The following is a 21,488-nucleotide window of genomic DNA, read 5'->3' as shown; positions in this document are numbered from 1 at the left end:
CTGACTTAGGACAGGTGCAAACAATTGCAGCAGGATTAAATGTTTTAATTGTACCAAAACTTCTCCCTTATCTGAAACAATAGTGTAACATCACAACATAGAAAGACACACTATAAAATATCAATTGGAATGATACTGTTCACTTCTGGAAAAGGTATAAAAAGTTACAATGAAACATTGGTTATATGTAGCATACATGTATATACATGCCCAAGATATGTTGGCTTCCATCTTCCAAGCTGATTTTTAAAGACATTTCAGGAACAGACAATATTTAAAAAATATATGTTTATGACATTATATATACATGTAAATGTCTTTTGATGTACATTCAAAATATTTTAAGACTTTATAACTGACAAAAGCAACCCATTACACAGTCTTAAAAGACTAAGATTTTTGACAGGCAGTTAAGCATGTTCAATTCCTTTATTGCCTTATTTAATGGCAGATTAGATATGAGCCAGTCCATGCGAAAAGGTACAAAAACGAAAAATTTACGAAATTCTAAAAAGTGTGCATAATTATTGGTAGTAGACTTGTGATTTATAAAACACATTTACTTTCCCTCATATCATCAAGCTGTGAGCTACACGCACCTGCGAGTGTTAAGACCCCCCCCCCCCTAGTTTTATCAAGATTTTTAGTGAATTATTTCATATATTTCAATCATTTTCAAAGTACAGTTTAAATGGCTTGATTTGCCAATTGATAACGTTAAACCTGGTAGGAGTGGGGATAAGGCTCTCGCTTACGATGCGGATATCAATGCAATGAAACCGGGCAACGGTTCGAATCCCGTGCAACTAAGGTTGATTTATATAATATTAAATAACTTAACTTAACTTAAATTTCAATTTTTAAAACACAAGATGTCATAGTTTTTGCATTTTCCCTCATGTTTTAATGTTGTCTTTCTTTCTTTAAACCTGTAGAACTGACGGAAATTATTGACTTTTGTCTCTGTAGTGTCATAATTTTTTATAGTTTCTGGTCGGTATAGCATTAGTCCGGGGAACAAATGATTTTACACTTGCTCAAATACCAAAAATTCAGATATTTCTACGTCTTTTTCGGTTTTAGTTGACAAATTCGGGATAGAATTGACAATCTTATGAATGTTTACATTAATGTAATTTTTTTTCGGATAAAATCGTTTTTCAAAAATACTATAACAAACTTTGATAACGTGTCCTGTAAAGTTTACCAAAAGGACTTTTTGTACCTTTTCGCATGGACTGGCTCATATCATTTTCAAAATCACAAAAAAAACAAAAAAATCGAAATTGCCAAAAAGCAATGAAATATCGAAATACTTATAATACTTCATATCTAACGTTATAATTTAATGCAAATATTGACATATAATTATCCCTAGCAACTAAAATTCTCCCCTTAGCAACCGTACACCAATCAGCAAAAAGTCCATATTCCAAATATTTTAGCAACGATTTGAAGTTTCAAATGGATTCGGCATCTATCAAAACATCTAGCTTGCAAAAAACACATCTAAAATATGTTGATTTTTTAAAAAGTTAGGGCGAAATCACTCTTTTACTATACATAGGCTTTGCTTGGTACTTTCGCCGATATCACCTATATGAGCTAGTCCATGCGAAAAGGTACAAAAACGAAAAATTTACGAAATTCTAAAAAGTGTGCATAATTATTGGTAGTAGACTTGTGATTTATAAAACACATTTACTTTCCCTCATATCATCAAGCTGTGAGCTACACGCACCTGCGAGTGTTGAGACCCCCCCCCCCTAGTTTTATCAAGATTTTTAGTGAATTATTTCATATATTTCAATCATTTTCAAAGTACAGTTTAAATGGCTTGATTTGCCAATTGATAACGTTAAACCTGGTAGGAGTGGGGATAAGGCTCTCGCTTACGATGCGGATATCAATGCAATGAAACCGGGCAACGGTTCGAATCCCGTGCAACTAAGGTTGATTTATATAATATTAAATAACTTAACTTAACTTAAATTTCAATTTCTAAAACACAAGATGTCATAGTTTTTGCATTTTCCCTCATGTTTTAATGTTGTCTTTCTTTCTTTAAACCTGTAGAACTGACGGAAATTATTGACTTTTGTCTCTGTAGTGTCATAATTTTTTATAGTTTCTGGTCGGTATAGCATTAGTCCGGGGAACAAATGATTTTACACTTGCTCAAATACCAAAAATTCAGATATTTCTACGTCTTTTTCGGTTTTAGTTGACAAATTCGGGATAGAATTGACAATCTTATGAATGTTTACATTAATGTAATTTTTTTTCGGATAAAATCGTTTTTCAAAAATACTATAACAAACTTTGATAACGTGTCCTGTAAAGTTTACCAAAAGGACTTTTTGTACCTTTTCGCATGGACTGGCTCATATAAGAACCAATGCAGAAAAACACAAGAAGGTTAATCAAGTCATTGTAAAATCTGTCATATTGCTCCTGACTAGAAAAAGTATACCACCCATGGAATGATAATCAATGAACTTTACTTTTATTTTAGTGCCAATAGCCACATTAATTCTTGGACCAAACAAGTTTGAGCATACAGATTATTACAAGGATAATAAAGATGGTCGAGATCTTTGTGACAATGTCACATACTTAGGTATATATAATGTTATAGGTAGAAACACAGATACAGGTGAAATCTCCAGAGTAAAAGTACAGATGAAATCGTTTAAGGTGGCTCGGGCCTATTCGAAGTTTCTGTCAGAAGTGCCATATTTTTTTTGTTATGTTAATCTTTACAGAGAGTGAATCAAATTGGTCGAGAGAAAAAAGGATTTCCCGAACCATTTAAGGTCTAAATATTACTTTAAAAGAGGTATGTAAAAGGGACCATTTTTCATGAAATGATAAGGAAAATAGAGGTGTTGACATATTTTAATCGGAATATAAAAAAAACATTCTATGACACTTGGTCCAAAACTGTAATATAAAAAGCTGAAATATAGCTTCAAAGAATGAGCAAATAAAAAATCGATAAGGAAAAATAAACATTTTGTCTTAAAACCCAAAATTTTTGCGGGATAATGGTGAAATGTCATTTTGAGTCATTCACAAATACACATAATAATTATAATAATTTTTTAGTGACAAAATTTCAATAATTTAACATTTTTAATCAATCAAAATATTTTTTAAATGTGACAGTGAATTTTCAACACAAACTTTTGGTGTGCATGGTAAATCATGCGTGAAGTTATGCGCAGTCGAATAGTCCCAATCGACCTTAAAGAGTACATTTTTTCTTAAAAATCATTGTGCATCAAAATATTTTGTCTTTGAAATTCTACCATCCAACCATACAAGTATTTAGTACAGTATGACTATGGTGGCTGAAAGAATCAAATGTTTTGTATAACTTATAAGATTGAAGTAAAATGATTTCTCTAATTTTTGTGTTATTTTCACATTTCCTGAGTAAAAAGATATTTCTCATCACTAGTGAAATATCTGTTGTCAGCAAATGATTGATTTATTGATTTCATCTGAATTTCCTGTTGTGAAGTCATGATATAAGGCGACCATGCCTGATGACATCACATATAAAGAGCACAATTTTCTGTAAATGCTTGAAAAGGAAGGATAAAAATGATTAGAGAAACAGATTCCACAACTTGAACTCGTGTAATACGATATTTCTCCACTCTAAACAGTTTAATTTTAAGTTTGGCAAGCCTCATGATTCAAATATTAAAATTTAACTGTCTTAAGTGTGGGTCTCATTGGGGTCTAAGCATGACGTGGGATAGTCGATTTTTTGTAAGCGTGACATGTGAAAGTCAATTATTGTGTCGTGAAAACGGGAAATGAGGTCTTGCGGGACCCGGGAAATGACAAAAAAATGAGCATTGCTTACGTACATAGTGTAAGCGGGATCCAGGATCAGAACCCCCCAATGAGACCCCCTTAAGTGGAAAAGTATTGTAACACACTTGTTGCAGTTATGGAATCTATATGTCTGTCATAGTGTAGAACAGTACAAGTATGATATTTAAAATATTCAGATACTGTAAAAAAAAGTATCTTGTGAACTAAAAAAAGCAAGCTTTATAGCCAGCATTACTTTGGATTCATAACTATTGATGGGATACCATTTTTGGTGGAAGAAGACTTCAAGTCTTTTGAAGGCCAATGGTGCTGACTTTAAAATCATTTAATTCTCCGTATGCAGCATTCGTTTCTGTGTATTACAATTTCATAACAACTTCTGATTCCTGACACCGATTTTTACACATGATTAAGCATCTGAATCCTTTAATTTGTAAATTACGATTGAAAAACAATCACTATCGTAAATATGTACCCTTTTATTTATGTAAATTATTAGATTTCATCTCATCTACATGAACGTTATTTGTTTACTTGTAACCGGATGTTTTTACTGTAGATATTTGAAGTATGCATGCGTGAATTTGGTATTGGGACAACTCGCCCTGTTTACATGTTCGCCCTTGAAGTTACGAATTTGCAGACAAAAAGATTTTGTTTTATAGAAAGGATCTATTTCTTATTAAATTGTTGTCTTTATTTATTGTTTTCCTTTGTCATGTGAATTAGATGCCATTCTACTTCAAATGGTTTGAATCTATTTATAAAATTATTCAAGACTCAGTTGACAAGAGCAGTACGTTGCTGTTGGGAGAATTTTGATTAAACTCTAAATGCTCATAGAATAAGAAATATAATCTAAACTGAATGTACCTCCTTCTGAATAATTTATTGCAATATAAATATAAATCCCTTTTGACAAAAGAAATCTGACTTTTGTCAGAAATATTTCTTTCAAATGTGCAAAGGTAATCACCTGTGACAGCCATATTGGTTTGTTTACAAATATGTGAAGAAGCCTCTAGAACCATGACCTAAACATAAATAGTCTTCCGAAAACGTAAACTTTATGCAATACTATTTTAGCAATCATGATTATTTTCATGAATTTAAATTTGATTATTTAAAGAAATAAAATTATAACAATTACGATTTTAGATTAGAGATTCTACACAGACATGCTTTGATCTATTTTAAAAATTTTAGCCAAATTAGTTTACCTGTGTGAAAATGTAAATAATGGTCTAAATGGATATTAATTTGTTTACTAAACAAGTAAAGACAAACTATGGATGGAAGATAATAATTCACATAAATATTTCAGGACATTTGATTTATTTTAATAAATTTTCAGTTATTTAGCATTTTGTAAAAAAGGGGTAGGGTTTTTTTACACGCCGTATCTCAAAAACAATGTATGATTATTGCTTAAAACTTTACACACTTCTTTGTTATATTAATCTAAAGATCTGTATACTTTTTGGTTTTGATTCAAAATTTTATTTTAGTGATATTTAGTTTTTTGGGAGAAAAAAAGAGGGGGGTTCATATGTCCCTCTGTATCTCAAAAACAATAAATGGAACAAAGCAGCCTGGGTTAGTGGGGCTGCTTTTATGGTAAATCAAATTACCTTTTATTCACCTTCTTCCACCTCAGAGCTATCAGCTCTTTGATTTTAGGATTTTGTGGTAAAGGTTAACCAGGAATTTAAAAGTTCAACAAAGTACAAGTTTCTAAATTATGTTTGACAAAACAGACCCAAAATATATTTTTCTCAATCAACAAAAATTGATATAAAAAAAGTCACTGAAATATTTTTAACTTTTCATGTTTATTTCTTTCAAAGATATAATGATTCATTTCTTATGTGGACATTAAAGTTCATAATCAAAATATTTTTCTGATTAACAGGGAAAAAAGGAACATACAATGGCAGTTCTGGTTTAACCATTGCTTACTTAAGTGGAACAGAGAGCAGCGAGGGTAAATCTGGAGAAATAAACTTCTCACAACAGGATGTGACATCACTGTTATTACCTGTTGCTACAGATACCAAGTTCCAGGGGGTTGATATCCTTATAACATCACAGTGGCCTAAAGGAGTAGACAGATATGGAATTCCAGTGGTTTGTATACTATAATGTCCATCATCATATAAATTTTAAAGCAAATAAGATCACATGAAAAATGAAAACTTACAATATAGACAAGGCAATTTGGGTTATACATTTGTAATGTTAATGAAACAACATCCCTATGATCAAAAAATGACAAAATACTTTTACTCTATCCTATTTCTTAACTTAAAAATGTTGAACAAGCTTTTAAGTCTTGTGTAGATAAAATTGTGTTTGGCGTATCCAAGCTTTCAGGAGATAGATATGAATCACCATGTTTGCCTGCCTGTCTGTCACTCTGTTCATCTGCCCATGTGTCTTGTAAGTGTGACCCCTTCTGAATAACTTGATGGATATTTATGAAACTGCAAACAGTTAGAATGCTCTTATAGAAATACTACTTGATAAATTGGAGATAATCAATGTATTTAATAAATATTGCAATATGTGATAAATGTTTGTGTGTTCACTCACAGTTCCAGTTTTGCTGCAACTTTATCAAGTAGTAAAATGGCATACTGTAAATTCATAAATTATATATCAAGGTGTTTATTTATGAAAATAATGCAACTGGATGAGTATTATTATAATAACAACTCACATTCTGATATTTGATAAACATATCTGCATACAGTTTTCTCAATATCATCATAATATATTGTGCATTTTTGTCCATTCTTCAAAATTTGCAATAATAAATGCACACAATAATTTCTGTTTTTTTTACATATGAATTTGTTGCAATGTTTGTCAATGTTTAATAGAAATTAAATTAACATTTTCTGTTAAAAATATGTATCTCTTTTCAGGGAGAGCTTGCTACAACAAATGTAGGATCAAGTCTAGTTTCCCAGCTAGCCATCAATCTGAGGCCTAGGTATCATTTTTGTGGAATGGAAAATGTGTTTTATGAAAGACAGCCTTATAGGTAGCTAAATATCAGGTTCATTTTATCAGTTCTCTTTACATGCATGAAGAATCAGAATATTTTGAATATATAAAAAAACAAACAATTTATCTGAATCATTTTTGCAATGAAAGTTGTTGTAGTGGTAAATTTATCATAAGGATAACTTATGTCTCTGAAATAACTCCTTATGGTCACTCTGAAATAACTCCTTATGGTCAATCTATCAAATTTTAAGCTGATAGGAATATCCATACAGTAGTTAGTTTGACAAAATGTCAACTTATAAAATGTTGTTCAATATTTCTCAAAATAGAAAGATTTTCTACAATAACTTGACAGGAAGGAAAACTGGTGCTGTCTAAGTATAACTAAGTATAAGAAGAAACATGTTTAAATTTTCATATGTCACTTTTGATTATGCAGGCTTGGTTGTATATTCTGGCTTATTATATTTTAATAAAAGTGGAGTATGATAAAAATGAAAAGTCGGTCTTGTATAAACTATTGAAATACAGTTTGTGGTAGGTATATATTTTTAGCAGTTTGCTTGGGTTACATTGTAGGATAATTGTCCCTGATACACTTATACTAGATCAATTCAGAAACTAGTAAAAGAAAATAAACTTTATTTGTTACTTATCCTTATTTTATTTTTCACAGAAACCACAAAGTTTTAGCAGAGAAAGAGAGACATGTTACCAGATTTATTGGATTAGCTAAGCTCAGTAATACTCAAAAGAAAAAGGTAATTTTAGACACTGAAACATACATCAGATATAATAAGTTTTTGGGATATTTTTTTTTTAATAAGTCTAAATGAATCTAATTTGAGAGCTACTATAAGTTTTAATTGCATATTTTAGGAATGCCATATTTAAATTTTGATTAAAAGTAGCATTATAGTTTGTAAAGTGACGTCCATAGATAGACATTACTCTTTCATGGGCACATTTTTCCGTTTTCTGGTTTATTAAGCTAATTTATGTTCCTTTGAAGAAAATGTCAAAACAAGAATGTTGTTTCCTTTAAGAGAATAATTTGAACACAGAAACCACTTTTTTACCTACTAATAATAAATAAATTTCAAAGTCTTATGTATTTAGAATTTTTTGGATTGTGTATTAATTTATTCTATTAACTCTGTAGCTCAACATTATTGAATAAACCTCATTTATGATTAAGAAATTACTTAAAAGTTTTGTAAATTGCATTAATTTAATATTTTTCTTTTAGTATTTGTATGCCTTTAGTATCACACCTCTCTCTTCAATTGACCAATCAGAATTAACCAAACAAACACCAGATGTGACAGAATGTCCTTTTAATATGGAAGAGAGTAAACCAAGACAAGAGGTAATTTAAAAGTAAAAATATCAATATGAATTAAATCTGAATAAGAATAGAATAATATGTGGAGTAAAGATCCGTCACACAGCAAAATCAGTTCAGACACAAAAAAAGAGGTCAACATATAACCTTCAACAATATGCAAATGTCTACATAATATGTCAAGAGCATATCTCAGAATTCCATATTGATGATATTTCACTGCAACAATTTTTCACTATAGTATGCAACAACTCCCAAGATATTTATGGCACCAACCTACATACCATGTCTAACTTTGGTTGTATTTCACATCAATAGTAGTTTCAAATTAAAGAACTATTTTTTATCGTATATTGGTATCATGTCGTCGTCGTCAGCGTTGTTCCGAAGACAGAGGGTTTCCATAGAAATCTATGAAATTTTGACACAAGGTTTATGACCACAAAAGGAAGGTTGGGATTGATTTTGGGAGTTTTGCTTTCAACAGTTCAGGAATTAGGGGCCAAAAAAGGGCCCAAATAAGCATTATTCTTGGTTTTCGCACAATAACTTTAGCAAAAGTAAATAGAAATCAATAAAATTTCAACACAATGTTTATAACTGCAAAAGGAAGGTTGGGGTTGATTTTTGGGGTTATGGTCCCAAATTTTTAGGAATAAGGGGCCAAAAAAGGGGCCCAAATCAGCATTTTTGTAGTTTCCAGTCAATAACTTGTATTTAAGTGAATAAATCTCTGAAATTATACCACAAGTTTCCATACTAAAAAGGGATGGTTATGGATGGTTATGGCACAAAACATTTAGCAATTAGGGGCAAAAAAAGGAGGGGGAAACAAGGGTTTTTCTGGTTCAAGGACGTTTTAGACAATTTTAAAGCAGTGTAATGGAAGTAATCCAATTCCATTTAAAAGATACTGTTATATATATGTAGGACTTAAATCTATGGTGGGTTCCAAATCTATGGCAGATTTCTAATCTATGGCAAATGTTACGTTACAAACGCCAAACAACTCAAATCTATGGCAGATTTTTGTTTTCTTCAAATCTGTGGCTGATCTTTAAATTGAGTCACAATTGAATATCGCAATATTGCATCGTCGCCGCCACAAACTATTGCGGAGCTCATACATTTGAACATTATTCTAGATGAAGGTATTTCCCTCTAAAACAATTTGCGGATGGTTTAAAAGAAGATATTCAGAAGAGGGACAATATTTGCTGTGACGGCTGAAACTAGGGCACCGCTTTTTTCAGTACTGAATATTTTAGAAAAGGAGTTATAGTAAATATTTTACTGTCTACGGATGCCAAAGTTTTTAAAGTAAAAGATAAAATTAACGGATACTTGATTTAAATTGACATCAAATAAAAATGATGTATTAACGATGAAATAAATATTATCTTAAAATTCAAACTGTTCATATTTTAATATTTTTCTATTTATTTTTTTTGTGAAAAAAAACTGCCTTCTTGATTGTTAAGGGACTTACTAGTTGGTTTAATAAAATGGGTAAATAGGTACCATATTTATATTTTTTTGAATTTTTACGGCGCACATTATTTGAATTCTGAAGTCTGTATTGAGGTATATGAATTCATCTTTTACCAAATATTTTGGTTACCATCACGATTTGGTTGACCATTATGAAATGCATTTTCAAAATGTTTTGGTTGACCATTATGAAATGTTTATTTCACAAATATTTATAGACATGACCCCGTTGTCCAAAATAGATAAAGGAAGATGTGGTATGAGTGCCAATGAGACAACTATCCATCCGAGTCAAAATTTATAAAAGTAAACCATTATAGGTCAAGGTGTGGCTTTCAACACAGAGCGTTTGCTCACAGCAAACATCAAGCTATAAAGGGCCCCAAAAATTACTAGTGTAAAACCATTCAAACGGGAAAACCAACTGTTTAATCTATTTCAAATTGAAAAATGACAAGTCCACTTGTTTTACTTTAAGACAAGTGAATGGTCGTATATGTACTGCATTGTTTTCCACCATACATTTGGAAATTACAAAACTTGCCATAGATTAGGATTGTAAAAAATCTGCCATACATTTGGGATGGCATGACGTTACATTTGCCATAGATTAGGAATATGCCATACATTTGGAACCAACCATAGATTTGAGTCTTACATATATTTTTGATTTTAAAACTCCCTTAAAATGCTTGAAAATTATGTATTAAGAAATGATGATTAGCTGTAACTTTATTTTTTAGAAGTTACTATTTTACCCATGACTGTATGTCATTTTTATACAACCGCAAAAATTGAAAATTTTTTGGTCGTATATTGGTATCACGTTGGCGTCGTCGTCTGCGTCGTCGTCGTCATCGTCGTCGTCCGAATACTTTTACTTTTCGCACTCTAACTTTAGTAAAAGTAAAAAGAAATATATGAAATTTTAACACACAAGGTTTATGACCACAAAAGGAAGGTTGGGATTGATTTTGGGAGTTTTGGTCCCAAAATTTTAGGAATTAGAGGCCAAAAAGGGCCCAAATAAGCATTTTCTTGGTTTTCACACTATAACATTAGTTTAAGTAAATAGAAATCTATGAAATTTTGACACAAGGTTTATGACCACAAAAGGAAGGTTGGGATTGATTTTGTGAGTTTTGGTCCCAACAGTTTAGGAATGAGGGGCCAAAAAGAGCCCAAATAAGCATTTTCTTGGTTTTCGCACTATAACATTAGTTTAAGTAAATAGAAATCTATGAAATTTTGACACAAGGTTTATGACCACAAAAGAAAGGTTGGGATTGATTTTAGGAGTTTTGCTTTCAACAGTTCAGGAATTAGGGGCCAAAAAAGGGCCCAAATAAGCATTATTCTTGGTTTTCGCACAATAACTGTAGTATAAGTAAATAGAAATCAATGAAATTTAAACACAAGGTTTATGACCACAAAAGGAAGGTTGGGATTGATTTTGGGAGTTGAGGTCCCAACAGTTTAGGAATTAGGGGCCAAAAAGGGGCCCAAATAAGCATTATTCTTGGTTTTCGCACCATAACTTTAGTATAAGTAAATAGAAATCTATGAAATTTAAACACAAGGTTTATGACCATAAAAGGAAGGTTGGGTTAGATTTTGGGAGTTTTGGTCCCAACAGTTTAGGAATAAGGGGCCCAAAGGGTCCAAAATTGAACTTTGTTTGATTTCATCAAAAATTGAATAATTGGGGTTCTTTGATATGCTAAAATAAATCTAACTGTGTATGTAGATTCTTAATTTTTGGTTCCGTTTTCAAATTGGTCTACATTAAGGTCCAAGGGGTCCAAAATTAAACTTAGTTTGATTTTAACAAAAAATGAATCCTTGGAGTTCTTTGATATGTTGAATTCTAAAAATGTACTAAGATTTTTTATTATTGGCCCAGTTTTCAAGTTGGTCCAAATCGGGGTCTAAAATTAAACTTTGTTTGATTTCATCAAAAATTGAATAATTGGGGTTCTTTGATATGCTAAATCTAACTGTGTATGTAGATTCTTAATTTTTGGTCCCGTTTTCAAATTGGTCTACATTAAAGTCCAAAGGGTCCAAAATTAAACTTAGTTTGATTTTAACAAAAATTGAATTCTTGGGCTTTTTTGATATGCTGAATCTAAACATGTACTTAGATTTTTGATTATGGGCCCAGTTTTCAAGTCAGTTCAAATCAGGATCCAAAATTATTATATTAAATATTGTGCAATAACAAAAAATTTTCAATTGCACAGTATTCAGCAATAGCAAGAAATCTTCAATTGCACAGTATTGTGCAATAGCAAGAAATTTTCAATTGCACAGTATTGTGCAATAGCAAGTATTTTTAATTGCACAGTATTGCGCAATAGCAAGAAATATCTATTTGCACAATATTGTGCAATAGCAAGAAATGTTCAATTGGAGTTATCTTTCTTTGTCCAGAATAGTAGTTGGATCAACTTAAATCATTGTTTTATACAATGTATATTCACTTTTACTACCAACTGATAAATTAAAACAATCTTTACCATTCAGTGATAACAAGCACTTTATTTTACATTTTGATATTTTATGATTTATTTAAATGAGTAGTTATTGTTGCAAACTCCATTAGAAATTTGAATTGAGATCAGTTTTGGAAAAAGGGAAAGGGGGATGTGAAAAAACAATGGGGGGGGGGGGGGGGGGGGGGGGTTAAATTTTTCTCATTTCAGATTTCACAAATTAAAAAGATATTTGAGAGGATTAATATTCAACACCATAGTGAATTGCTCAAAGGCAAAAAAAAATATTTTAAGTTCATTAGACCACATTCATTCTGTGTCAGAAACCTATGCTGTGTCAACTATTTTATCACAATCCAAATTTAGAGCTGAATCCAGCTTGAATGTTGTGTCCATACTTGCCCCAACAATTCAGGGTTCAACCTCTGCGGTTGTATAAAGCTGCACCATGCGGAGCATCTGGTATATTTTATGATGTATTTAAATGAGTAGTTATTGAACTCCATTAGAAATTTGAATTGAGAATATTTTTGGAATAAGGGAAAGGGGGAGGTGAACAAAAATGGGGGGGAGTACAATTTTTCTCATTTAAGATTTCAACAATTAGAATAAATAAAATGAAAATTTCTTGAAATATTATTTTTTGTGGGGATCAATATTAAACAGCAAAGTGTATTCCTCAAAAGCATAATAAATTAAATTTAAGTCCTTAGACCACATTCATTTGTGTCAGAAACCTTTGCTGTCTCAAATATTTAATCACAATCCGAATTCAGAGCTGTATCAAGCTTGAATGTTGTGTCAATACTTGCCCCAACTGTTCAGAGGTCGACCTCTGTGGTTGTATAAAGCTGCACCCTGAAGCATCAGGTTATAATATTTCAAATAACATTATTTTGTGATTAAAGCCTTTTAATACTTTGTGCTTGAATGGCTTTACTGAAATCTAACACTATTAGAATACCTCATTATCCTAAAAAAACAACCGGGAATATGCAAGTTCAATGATGAAATAATCCACTAATTTTTCACAAGATTTCTGTAATGTATAATTCTTTTATAGTTTAGTAATATGAAATAAGCTAAATATTATTTTTTCAGAAAGAGTCTGATGCACAGTTTTTCTATGACATGACTCCAAGAGAAGAAAAGGGTAAAAAGAGACAAAGAGATAAAGATGGAGGACCTGATAGAAAGCAAATTAAACACAGTAAGTTAAAAACAATTGATGCTAAACTAATTTAGATGAAGTAATTTTATTTGCAGAGTACATTTAATGACTGAAACATCAGTACTGTAGTAGACAAATTGAATACTAAGCAGATGGTGGTGCTATTACACAAGTAGTATTATCAATTAGGTAATCTTCAGTTCTATTTAGCAAACTCTTGTGGTATCTGACAAATACAGTTGTAATAAAAATTACACAAGAAAACATTAAATTTAGAAACTAATATTAAACATTATATCCTGGTGCTTAATGTATCACAACTTTACAATTTACAGAGGAACCCACTGGTCCATGTTGGTTTTGTTTAGGTAGTCCAGAAGTTGAAAAACATCTTGTGGTCAGCGTTGGCATACATGTAAGTTCAATCTTTCTTTAATAAAAGTTTTAAAAATATAGGCAAGCCTGGAAAATTGCATAAAACAATAATATATCTTTATTACCAAAGTCTGTATAAACTATAGGTATACAATTATATCAACATCAATAATACATATAATACATACATAAACACAGACTATGTGACAGCAGAAGGTGTTGTAATGATAAACAAACATTATTTTAACAGTTCGGATCTAAGCTTAAAAGATCTAAATATAAATTTACCTATATTACACAACTCTTTAACATTGTTAGTACTCATCAGTTTAATAAATTTGTACATTAATGGTTTTTTCCAATAAAATGGCTTAATATAAATTGTTTTAAAACCTTGAAAACATGGACATTTGAGGATGAAATGAAACTCATCCTCTATATCATTTTTATGCAGTTAAGCTGCATTATGCGAGCACCCTAGATTTGTGTTCTACCCAATAAATGCTGAAATACTTGCCATTGTTATCATCTAGCTCGCTACTATGTTATATATAACTAATTGAACACTTTTTTAATACTTTTTATTCTGGATTACAAAAAATATGACCAGAAAAACCTTAAATGATCGTCGATTTATCCAAAAGTTTTAAAGTTACACATAGGAAGTAGTGCTTATTAAGAATCCTTGTGTAGTTCATTATGACTTGTGCTTTTAGCTAAGATGTCAAAGAACAATTGTATGAAATATTTAATCGCCGAAAATCTCTTAAGACAAGTAGTTTAGATTTCCCAAATGACAAAAGTCGTAGGAATATTGTTTGTCATCAATACGTAGTACAACTACGTCAGTAGTCTATTATATAATAAGTTCAACTGTTCATGCTGTTGGCGGCAATTTCAAATTAGAAAAAGAAATTTTCGTAGCTTTTCAATTTGGAGGCAGGTGTGCAAATTAGCGGTGGTCTGAGGTCCGCGATCTTCTACTTTTGCAAGCAGAATTTCGAATAGGATAGTTGGTTTCTAGCTACGCCCGACGTAGTCACCTTCCACTTGAAAGAAAATAAGAAATTACTTTGCAAACCTTTTCACCATGTTCACCAAAGTCTCCAATTAAACGAGCTAAAAACTTATTTTTATCATTATTAGTCATGACAGCGATGTTCATTTTGTTCAACCGCTAGCTTTATACAGAAAATCGCCGACAAATATTGTATAAATTTGAGTAAAATCGTATCTGATTGACAAAAACAACATTGTAAACACATAACAATGGCGGCCGTGAAGACAAAATTTTACAATATCGGATCCGCTTCCAGAAGCGGATAAGGGTAATTCCGGGTTTGGCGATCATTTACAAAATAAATCCAAGCAGGTGAAAAAAATACATCTATGCATGGTAAATGAATATAAACACTAGAATTGTAAACCAAAAGATACATGTAAAAGAAAGAAAAAGCAGAAAAATATTTTATTCAGAAACTCAAAATTACTTTTTGACAAATTTTAATTTAAAAATCCAATACAAGGTGACAGCTGGGAACAGTATATCTAACAATATACATGTTCATGGTCACAGTCTAAATTTTCTTTATAAATGATGAATGATGATAATGCATGTGAGATGCTTTTAAAGTGTAAACATATTACTGCAATTTCGAAGGGTTATTTGTTTTTCTCAATTTTAAAGGGTCAATTAAAGTAGCTGAAAGTTTCTTTCTTTATTTTCACAAATAATGCAACTATATTATATATACCTTAATGTAAGTAAATCATATGATATATAGGTGGCATTCTTTGGGCCACTCTACCCCCTCCTGTTTGATAACTTGGAAACGGTCGAGCTCCCCACCCCTAAACCATATGAGGGGCGCAAACTTAAATTTTTGCCGAGCAGAGCGAGGCTAAAAAAAATTGAGGTAAAATTATCTGAATATTCTTTATTAAGCTGAGAACAACCCATGCTTTGCAAATTTAAGTGGGTGTGCAAGCCCGCAACCCTCTCTCGTCTGAATCAGCCCCTGCATATATTCAAGTATACTAGGACAATATAATATATAAAAAATGAAATATGGGGGAGTCCCTGGAGTTACCCCACCCCCTCCTGTTTGAGAACTTGGAAACGGTCGAGATCCACACCCCTTAACCATATATACTAGTATTCATGTTTGTGACAATATGAAAAATCAAATGAAATATAGGAAGAGTCGCTGGGGGTCACCCACCCCTCCTGTTTTAGAATTTAAAAATGGTCGAGATCCCCACTCCTTAACCATATATATTCATGTATGGGACAATATAACAAATCAGATGAAATATAGGGGGAGTCCCTTGGGTCACCCAACCCCCTCCTGTTTGAGAATTTGAAACCCATTGAGATCGCCACCCCTAACCATATATATTCATGTACGGGACAATATAACAAATCAAATGAAATATAGGGGAAGTCCCTGTGGTCATCCCAACCCTCCTGTTTGAGAACTTGGAAACGGTCGAGATCCCCACACCAAAACAATATATATTCATGTATGGGCCAATATAACTAATTAAATGAAATATAGGGGGAGTCCCTGTGGTCACCCTACCCCTCCTGTTTGAGAACTTGGAAACCAATAAGATCCCCACCCCTAAACCATATATATTCATGTATGGGACAATATAACAAATAAAATGAAATGTAGGGGAAGTCCCTAGGGTCACCCTACCCCCAGTGGCGGATCCAGAAATTTTCATAAGTGGGGCCCACTGACCGACCTAAGTGGGGCCTGCTCCAGTCACGCTTCAGTGATTCCTTATATAAGCAACCAATTTTTTTCCCAAAAAGGGGGGGGGGCGGGCCCCCTGCCCCCCTAAATCCTCTGCCTACCCCTACCTGTTTGAGAACTTGAAAACCGTTGAGATCCCCACCCCTAAATTAAATATATTCATATGTATGGGACAAAATAACAAATCATTTACATTTACTATGGGCAGGTCAGTCAGACCTCACCTTTGATCCCTGTTGTAGTGAACATTTGTCTGATTCGTGTCTCATAACTTTTGTACTATAGAACACAAACTCAGTTTTCTTTCCAGGGAAACCAGTCCATTTATACTATTACATGTTCATACTAAGTCAAATTGAACTTCTAGCAGTCAAATAAAACCAAGGTTAACTACCAAGTAGAACAACTGCAATCATTGGGAACTTTTACCACTGCAGACTCACCATAAAAAATATACATTGATATATGCATTGCTTTTGAAACCTTGATAACATATAAATTATTTGCCTTAATAAATAAATCATTAGATAAACATGAATGTACTATATATGAATGTTTAATGTTGAGGCAACATTGCCACAGTTTTCATAATTACGGTTGCCTTGGTTTTTGGTTAACTGCCTTCAGCGCTTACAGCGCTTTGATTACAAAAAGTACATGTTCTATTATTTCTTGTTATACCATGAAATCTTCCATTTTCTATAGCTATAAGTTGTGGCTACTTAATGTTATTTTTGTTATACATTTTTTGTAAACATTTGGAATTGGTTTGCATAAATAAAATTGCAGACAAAAATTATCATAATTAGAACATTTGGAGAATTATGCAACTGAGCATCAAGTTCTTGTTTTAGACAATCGTTCAAACGTTGCTTTATGACAGCAAAATATACGTCAGGCAAGTCACAAATAAGGTTTTGGCTATACCATACATCACCTAAACCAATAAGAAAAAGTTCATTCTTTATCAAATACAACCAGTTACACTTATTATTTGGGCATCTCTCTAATTCACAATATAAGTAGTTATAACAATTTTTCAATATACAGTTTGAAGTATTTAGCAATTTAAATCAATATTTGAAAATCTTAAACATTTTCTTGCGAAAATAAGAGGCAATGTATCTAGTTCTTGATATATCATAACATTGTTAGTAGACACCAAGTATATTTTTACAATAGTTCATGTGGACTCTCCCCATTGCCGGGGCTTTATGTGCACCCCATATTTCGCTTGCATAACTCAATAAAGAATTTATATAAGTATCAAACAGTGATAACAAAGTGACGTAGTTTAAACACATACTTTTCACATTTCTTCTTAAAGCAAACATTGCTTTTCTACCATATTTCGACAATTTCTGTTGTAACATATTATATTTGCCATTAAAATTTAAAAGTACAAAAAGGTAGGTAAAATTATCAACAACTTCAATTTCTTTATTATCATAATACCATTTCTCATCAATATGAACTCTACCTCCTTTCCTAAATATTACAAGTTTAGTTTTATCAATACATGTATTAACACTCAATAACCATTTTGATGTATACTCATATAGTGTATCAAGCATATTTTGTAACCCTTAAACAGATTCTGAGAAAATAACCATATCATCAGCATACATAAGTAGAAATAACTTTAATTCTTCCATTTCATACGGTATGGCATTACTAGTAATGAAAGCCATTTCACAATTGTTAACATATAATGTATGGGAGATAACACCTCTCCCTGCATCAAGCCCAACTCATTGGTAAAGTAATCAGAATTAAAACCATCAACAGATACACAAGTACACACATTAGTATACATAGATTTAATTACAGTTAAAAGTTTACATTGAATACTAATTTTTATACGACCGCAAAAATTTTAATTTTTCGTCGTATATTGCTATCACTTAGGCGTCGTCGTCGTCGTCCGAATACTTTTAGTTTTCGCACTCTAACTTTAGTAAAAGTTAATAGAAATCTATGAAATTTTGACACAAGGTTTATGACCACAAAAGGAAGGTTGGGATTGATTTTGGGAGTTTTGGTCCCAACATTTTAGGAATTAGGGGCCAAAAAGGGCCCAAATAAGCATTTTCTTGGTTTTCGCACTATAACTTTAGTTTAAGTGAATAGAAATCTATGAAATTTTGACACAAGGTTTATGACCACAAAAGAAAGGTTGGGATTGATTTTGGGAGTTTTGCTTCCAACAGTTTAGGAATTAGGGGCCAAAAAAAGGCCCAAATAAGCATTATTCTTGGTTTTTCGCACAATAACTGTAGTATAAGTAAATAGAAATCAGTGAAATTTAAACACAAGGTTTATGACCACAAAAGGAAGGTTGGGATTGATTTTAGGAGTTGAGGTCCCAACAGTTTAGGAATTAGGGGCCAAAAAGGGGCCCAAATAAGCAGTATTCTTGGTTTTCGCACCATAACTTAAGTATAAGTAAATAGAAATCTATGAAATTTAAACACAAGGTTTATGACCATAAAAGGAAGGTTGGGTTAGATTTTGGGAGTTTTGGTCCCAACAGTTTAGGAATAAGGGGCCCAAAGGGTCCAAAATTGAACTTTGTTTGATTTCATCAAAAATTGAATAATTGGGGTTCTTTGATATGCCAAATCTAACTGTGTATGCAGATTCTTAATTTTTGTTCCCGTTTTCAAATTGGTCTACGTTAAAGTCCAAAGGGTCCAAAATTAAACTAAATTTGATTTTAACAAAAATTGAATTCTTGGGCTTTTTTGATATGCTGAATCTAAACATGTACTTAGATTTTTGTTTATGGGCCCAGTTTTCAAGTTGGTTCAAATCAGGATCCAAAATTATTATATTAAGTATTGTGCAAAAGCAAGAAATTTTCAATTGCACAGTATTCAGCAATAGCAAGAAATCTTCAATTGCACAGTATTGTGCAAAAGCAAGAAATTTTCAATTGCTCTGAGAGTATTGCGCAATAGCAAGAAATCTTCAATTGCACAGTATTGTGCAATAGCAAATATTTTCAATTGCACAATATTGCGCAATAGCCAGAAATATCTAATTGCACAATATTGTGCAATAGCAAGAAATTTTCAATTGATTGGAGTTATCTTTCTTTGTCCAGAATAGTAGTTGAGTCAACTTAAATCATTGTTTTATACAATATACAATGTATATTCACTTTTACTACCAACTGATAAATTAAAACAATCTTTACCTTTCAGTGATAACAAGCACCTTTTGTTACATTTTAATATTTTATGATGTATTTAAATGAGGTTATTGTTGCAAACTCCATTAGAAATTTGAATTGAGATCAGTTTTGGAAAAAGGAAAAGGGGGATGTGAAAAAAAAGGGGGGGTTAAATTTTTCTCATTTCAGATTTCATAAATAAAAAGAAAATTTCTTCAAACATTTTTTTGAGAGGATTAATATTCAACAGCATAGTGAATTGCTCAAAGGCAAAAAAAAAAATTTAAGTTCATTAGACCACATTCATTCTGTGTCAGAAACCTTTGCTGTGTCAACTATTTAATCACAATCCAAATTTAGAGCTGTATCCAGCTTGAATGTTGTGTCCATACTTGCCCCAACCGTTCAGGGTTGAACCTCTGCGGTCGTATAAAGCTGCACCCTGCGGAGCATCTGGTTGATAATTTATACCATAGCATAAGCCTTTGAACAGTATTGAATGCTTTTGTATTATCAACAAAACAACAATAAAGACATTTATTTGCTGATAGAGACTTAAAAATTACAGAAATTAGGACAAAAATTGCATCTACAGTTCCAAAACCTGGGCGAAAGCCAAACTGGGCGTCAGTAATGACATCAAAAGAATTGGACTAGTGCATCAAACGTTGATTTAATACGGAAGTAAAAAATTTTGTGAAATTACTTACAAGACTTATACCTCTATAGTTATTTGGATCGTCTTCGTTTCCTTTCTTGAAAATAGGCACAAGTATAGCAATGGCCCAGCTAGTAGGAAATATACCAGACTGTAAAATACCATTGAAAACTTTGACTAATGTGAGCATAAACACATCTTTATACTCTATAAAATATTCATACAATATACCGTCTACTCCATGACTTTTATTGCACTTTAAATTGCGAATGGCTTTTAAAATCTCCTCCTCTGTAATCTCTTCATCAAGTTCAGAATATACACAATCACCATCAGTGTTATTAAATAAATCTTCATCACATGTATTGTCTATATTAACAGAAGACAATTTTTATAAAGTGTTCACAAAGAAAGACTGTAACGGTATATTATTTTCCTAAATTTAGAATAAAACAGTTTTGGGTTACTATATTTCAAAAAGTCCATTGCATTACCCTCTATACGTTGGTATTCTCGCTTTAGTCGAAATTCCACAACTTTATATTCCCTCTTTGCACATGTTAAGTTTGTATGGTTTACAATTGATTTTGAACAATTGAAAACACACAGATAATCGATATGACATCGATAAAGTTCCTTGCATCGTGTGTTGAACCAAGGTTTGTCAAAATTATTATCTGGTTTATACGGCTTATTGTTAGCATAAGGCATCGTTTTAAAGAAAGGCGACATAATGTCCTCTATCATATCACAGGCAATTTTTTCCAACGTGTGTTTCATGTTTGTGCTCATCACGTGAGAACAACGTTTTTCACATGTGTGTATCACATGGGTTAAACGTTTATATCACATGTATTTTACAAACATGGTATACTGTCGGTGTTTCCACCCGGTTGATCAACGACTCCGTAGATCACCAAGTTTTGTTTCAGGGATTCGTATTGCAGATCTATCACAGTTAATTTCAGTTCTTCGTTTTGTTTTTGTATTTGTTCTAGTTCCTTTTTAATTTTAGACCCTTTGCCTGGACTATGGTATCCTTCTCTACACATAACTTGTCAAGTTTTATTATAAATTACAAATAATAACGAGACAATAAACTTGCATCGGAACTAAACACATTTATTTCTAAAAAAAACAGTTGTTGGCATGACA

General features: G+C 31.9%; 1 protein-coding gene across 2 annotated transcripts in view; it reads left to right on the top strand.

Annotated features, from left to right (window-relative positions):
* The window catches only part of LOC143082997 (CWF19-like protein 1), a 39,633-nt gene that overhangs the window by 4,896 nt on the left and 13,249 nt on the right, over positions 1-21,488 (top strand). For both annotated transcript variants that reach the window (XM_076259081.1, XM_076259080.1), the window contains exons 4-10: positions 2,516-2,620; positions 5,762-5,976; positions 6,777-6,895; positions 7,538-7,622; positions 8,111-8,230; positions 13,294-13,402; positions 13,699-13,778. In XM_076259081.1, the coding sequence (XP_076115196.1) occupies positions 2,516-2,620; positions 5,762-5,976; positions 6,777-6,895; positions 7,538-7,622; positions 8,111-8,230; positions 13,294-13,402; positions 13,699-13,778 (833 nt within the window). The remainder of the gene's footprint in view (positions 1-2,515; positions 2,621-5,761; positions 5,977-6,776; positions 6,896-7,537; positions 7,623-8,110; positions 8,231-13,293; positions 13,403-13,698; positions 13,779-21,488) is intronic.

The sequence above is a fragment of the Mytilus galloprovincialis genome, chromosome 7, assembly GCF_965363235.1.
Source record: "Mytilus galloprovincialis chromosome 7, xbMytGall1.hap1.1, whole genome shotgun sequence".
Lineage (NCBI taxonomy): Eukaryota > Metazoa > Mollusca > Bivalvia > Mytilida > Mytilidae > Mytilus > Mytilus galloprovincialis.
This window is presented reverse-complemented; position numbering and strand designations above follow the sequence as displayed.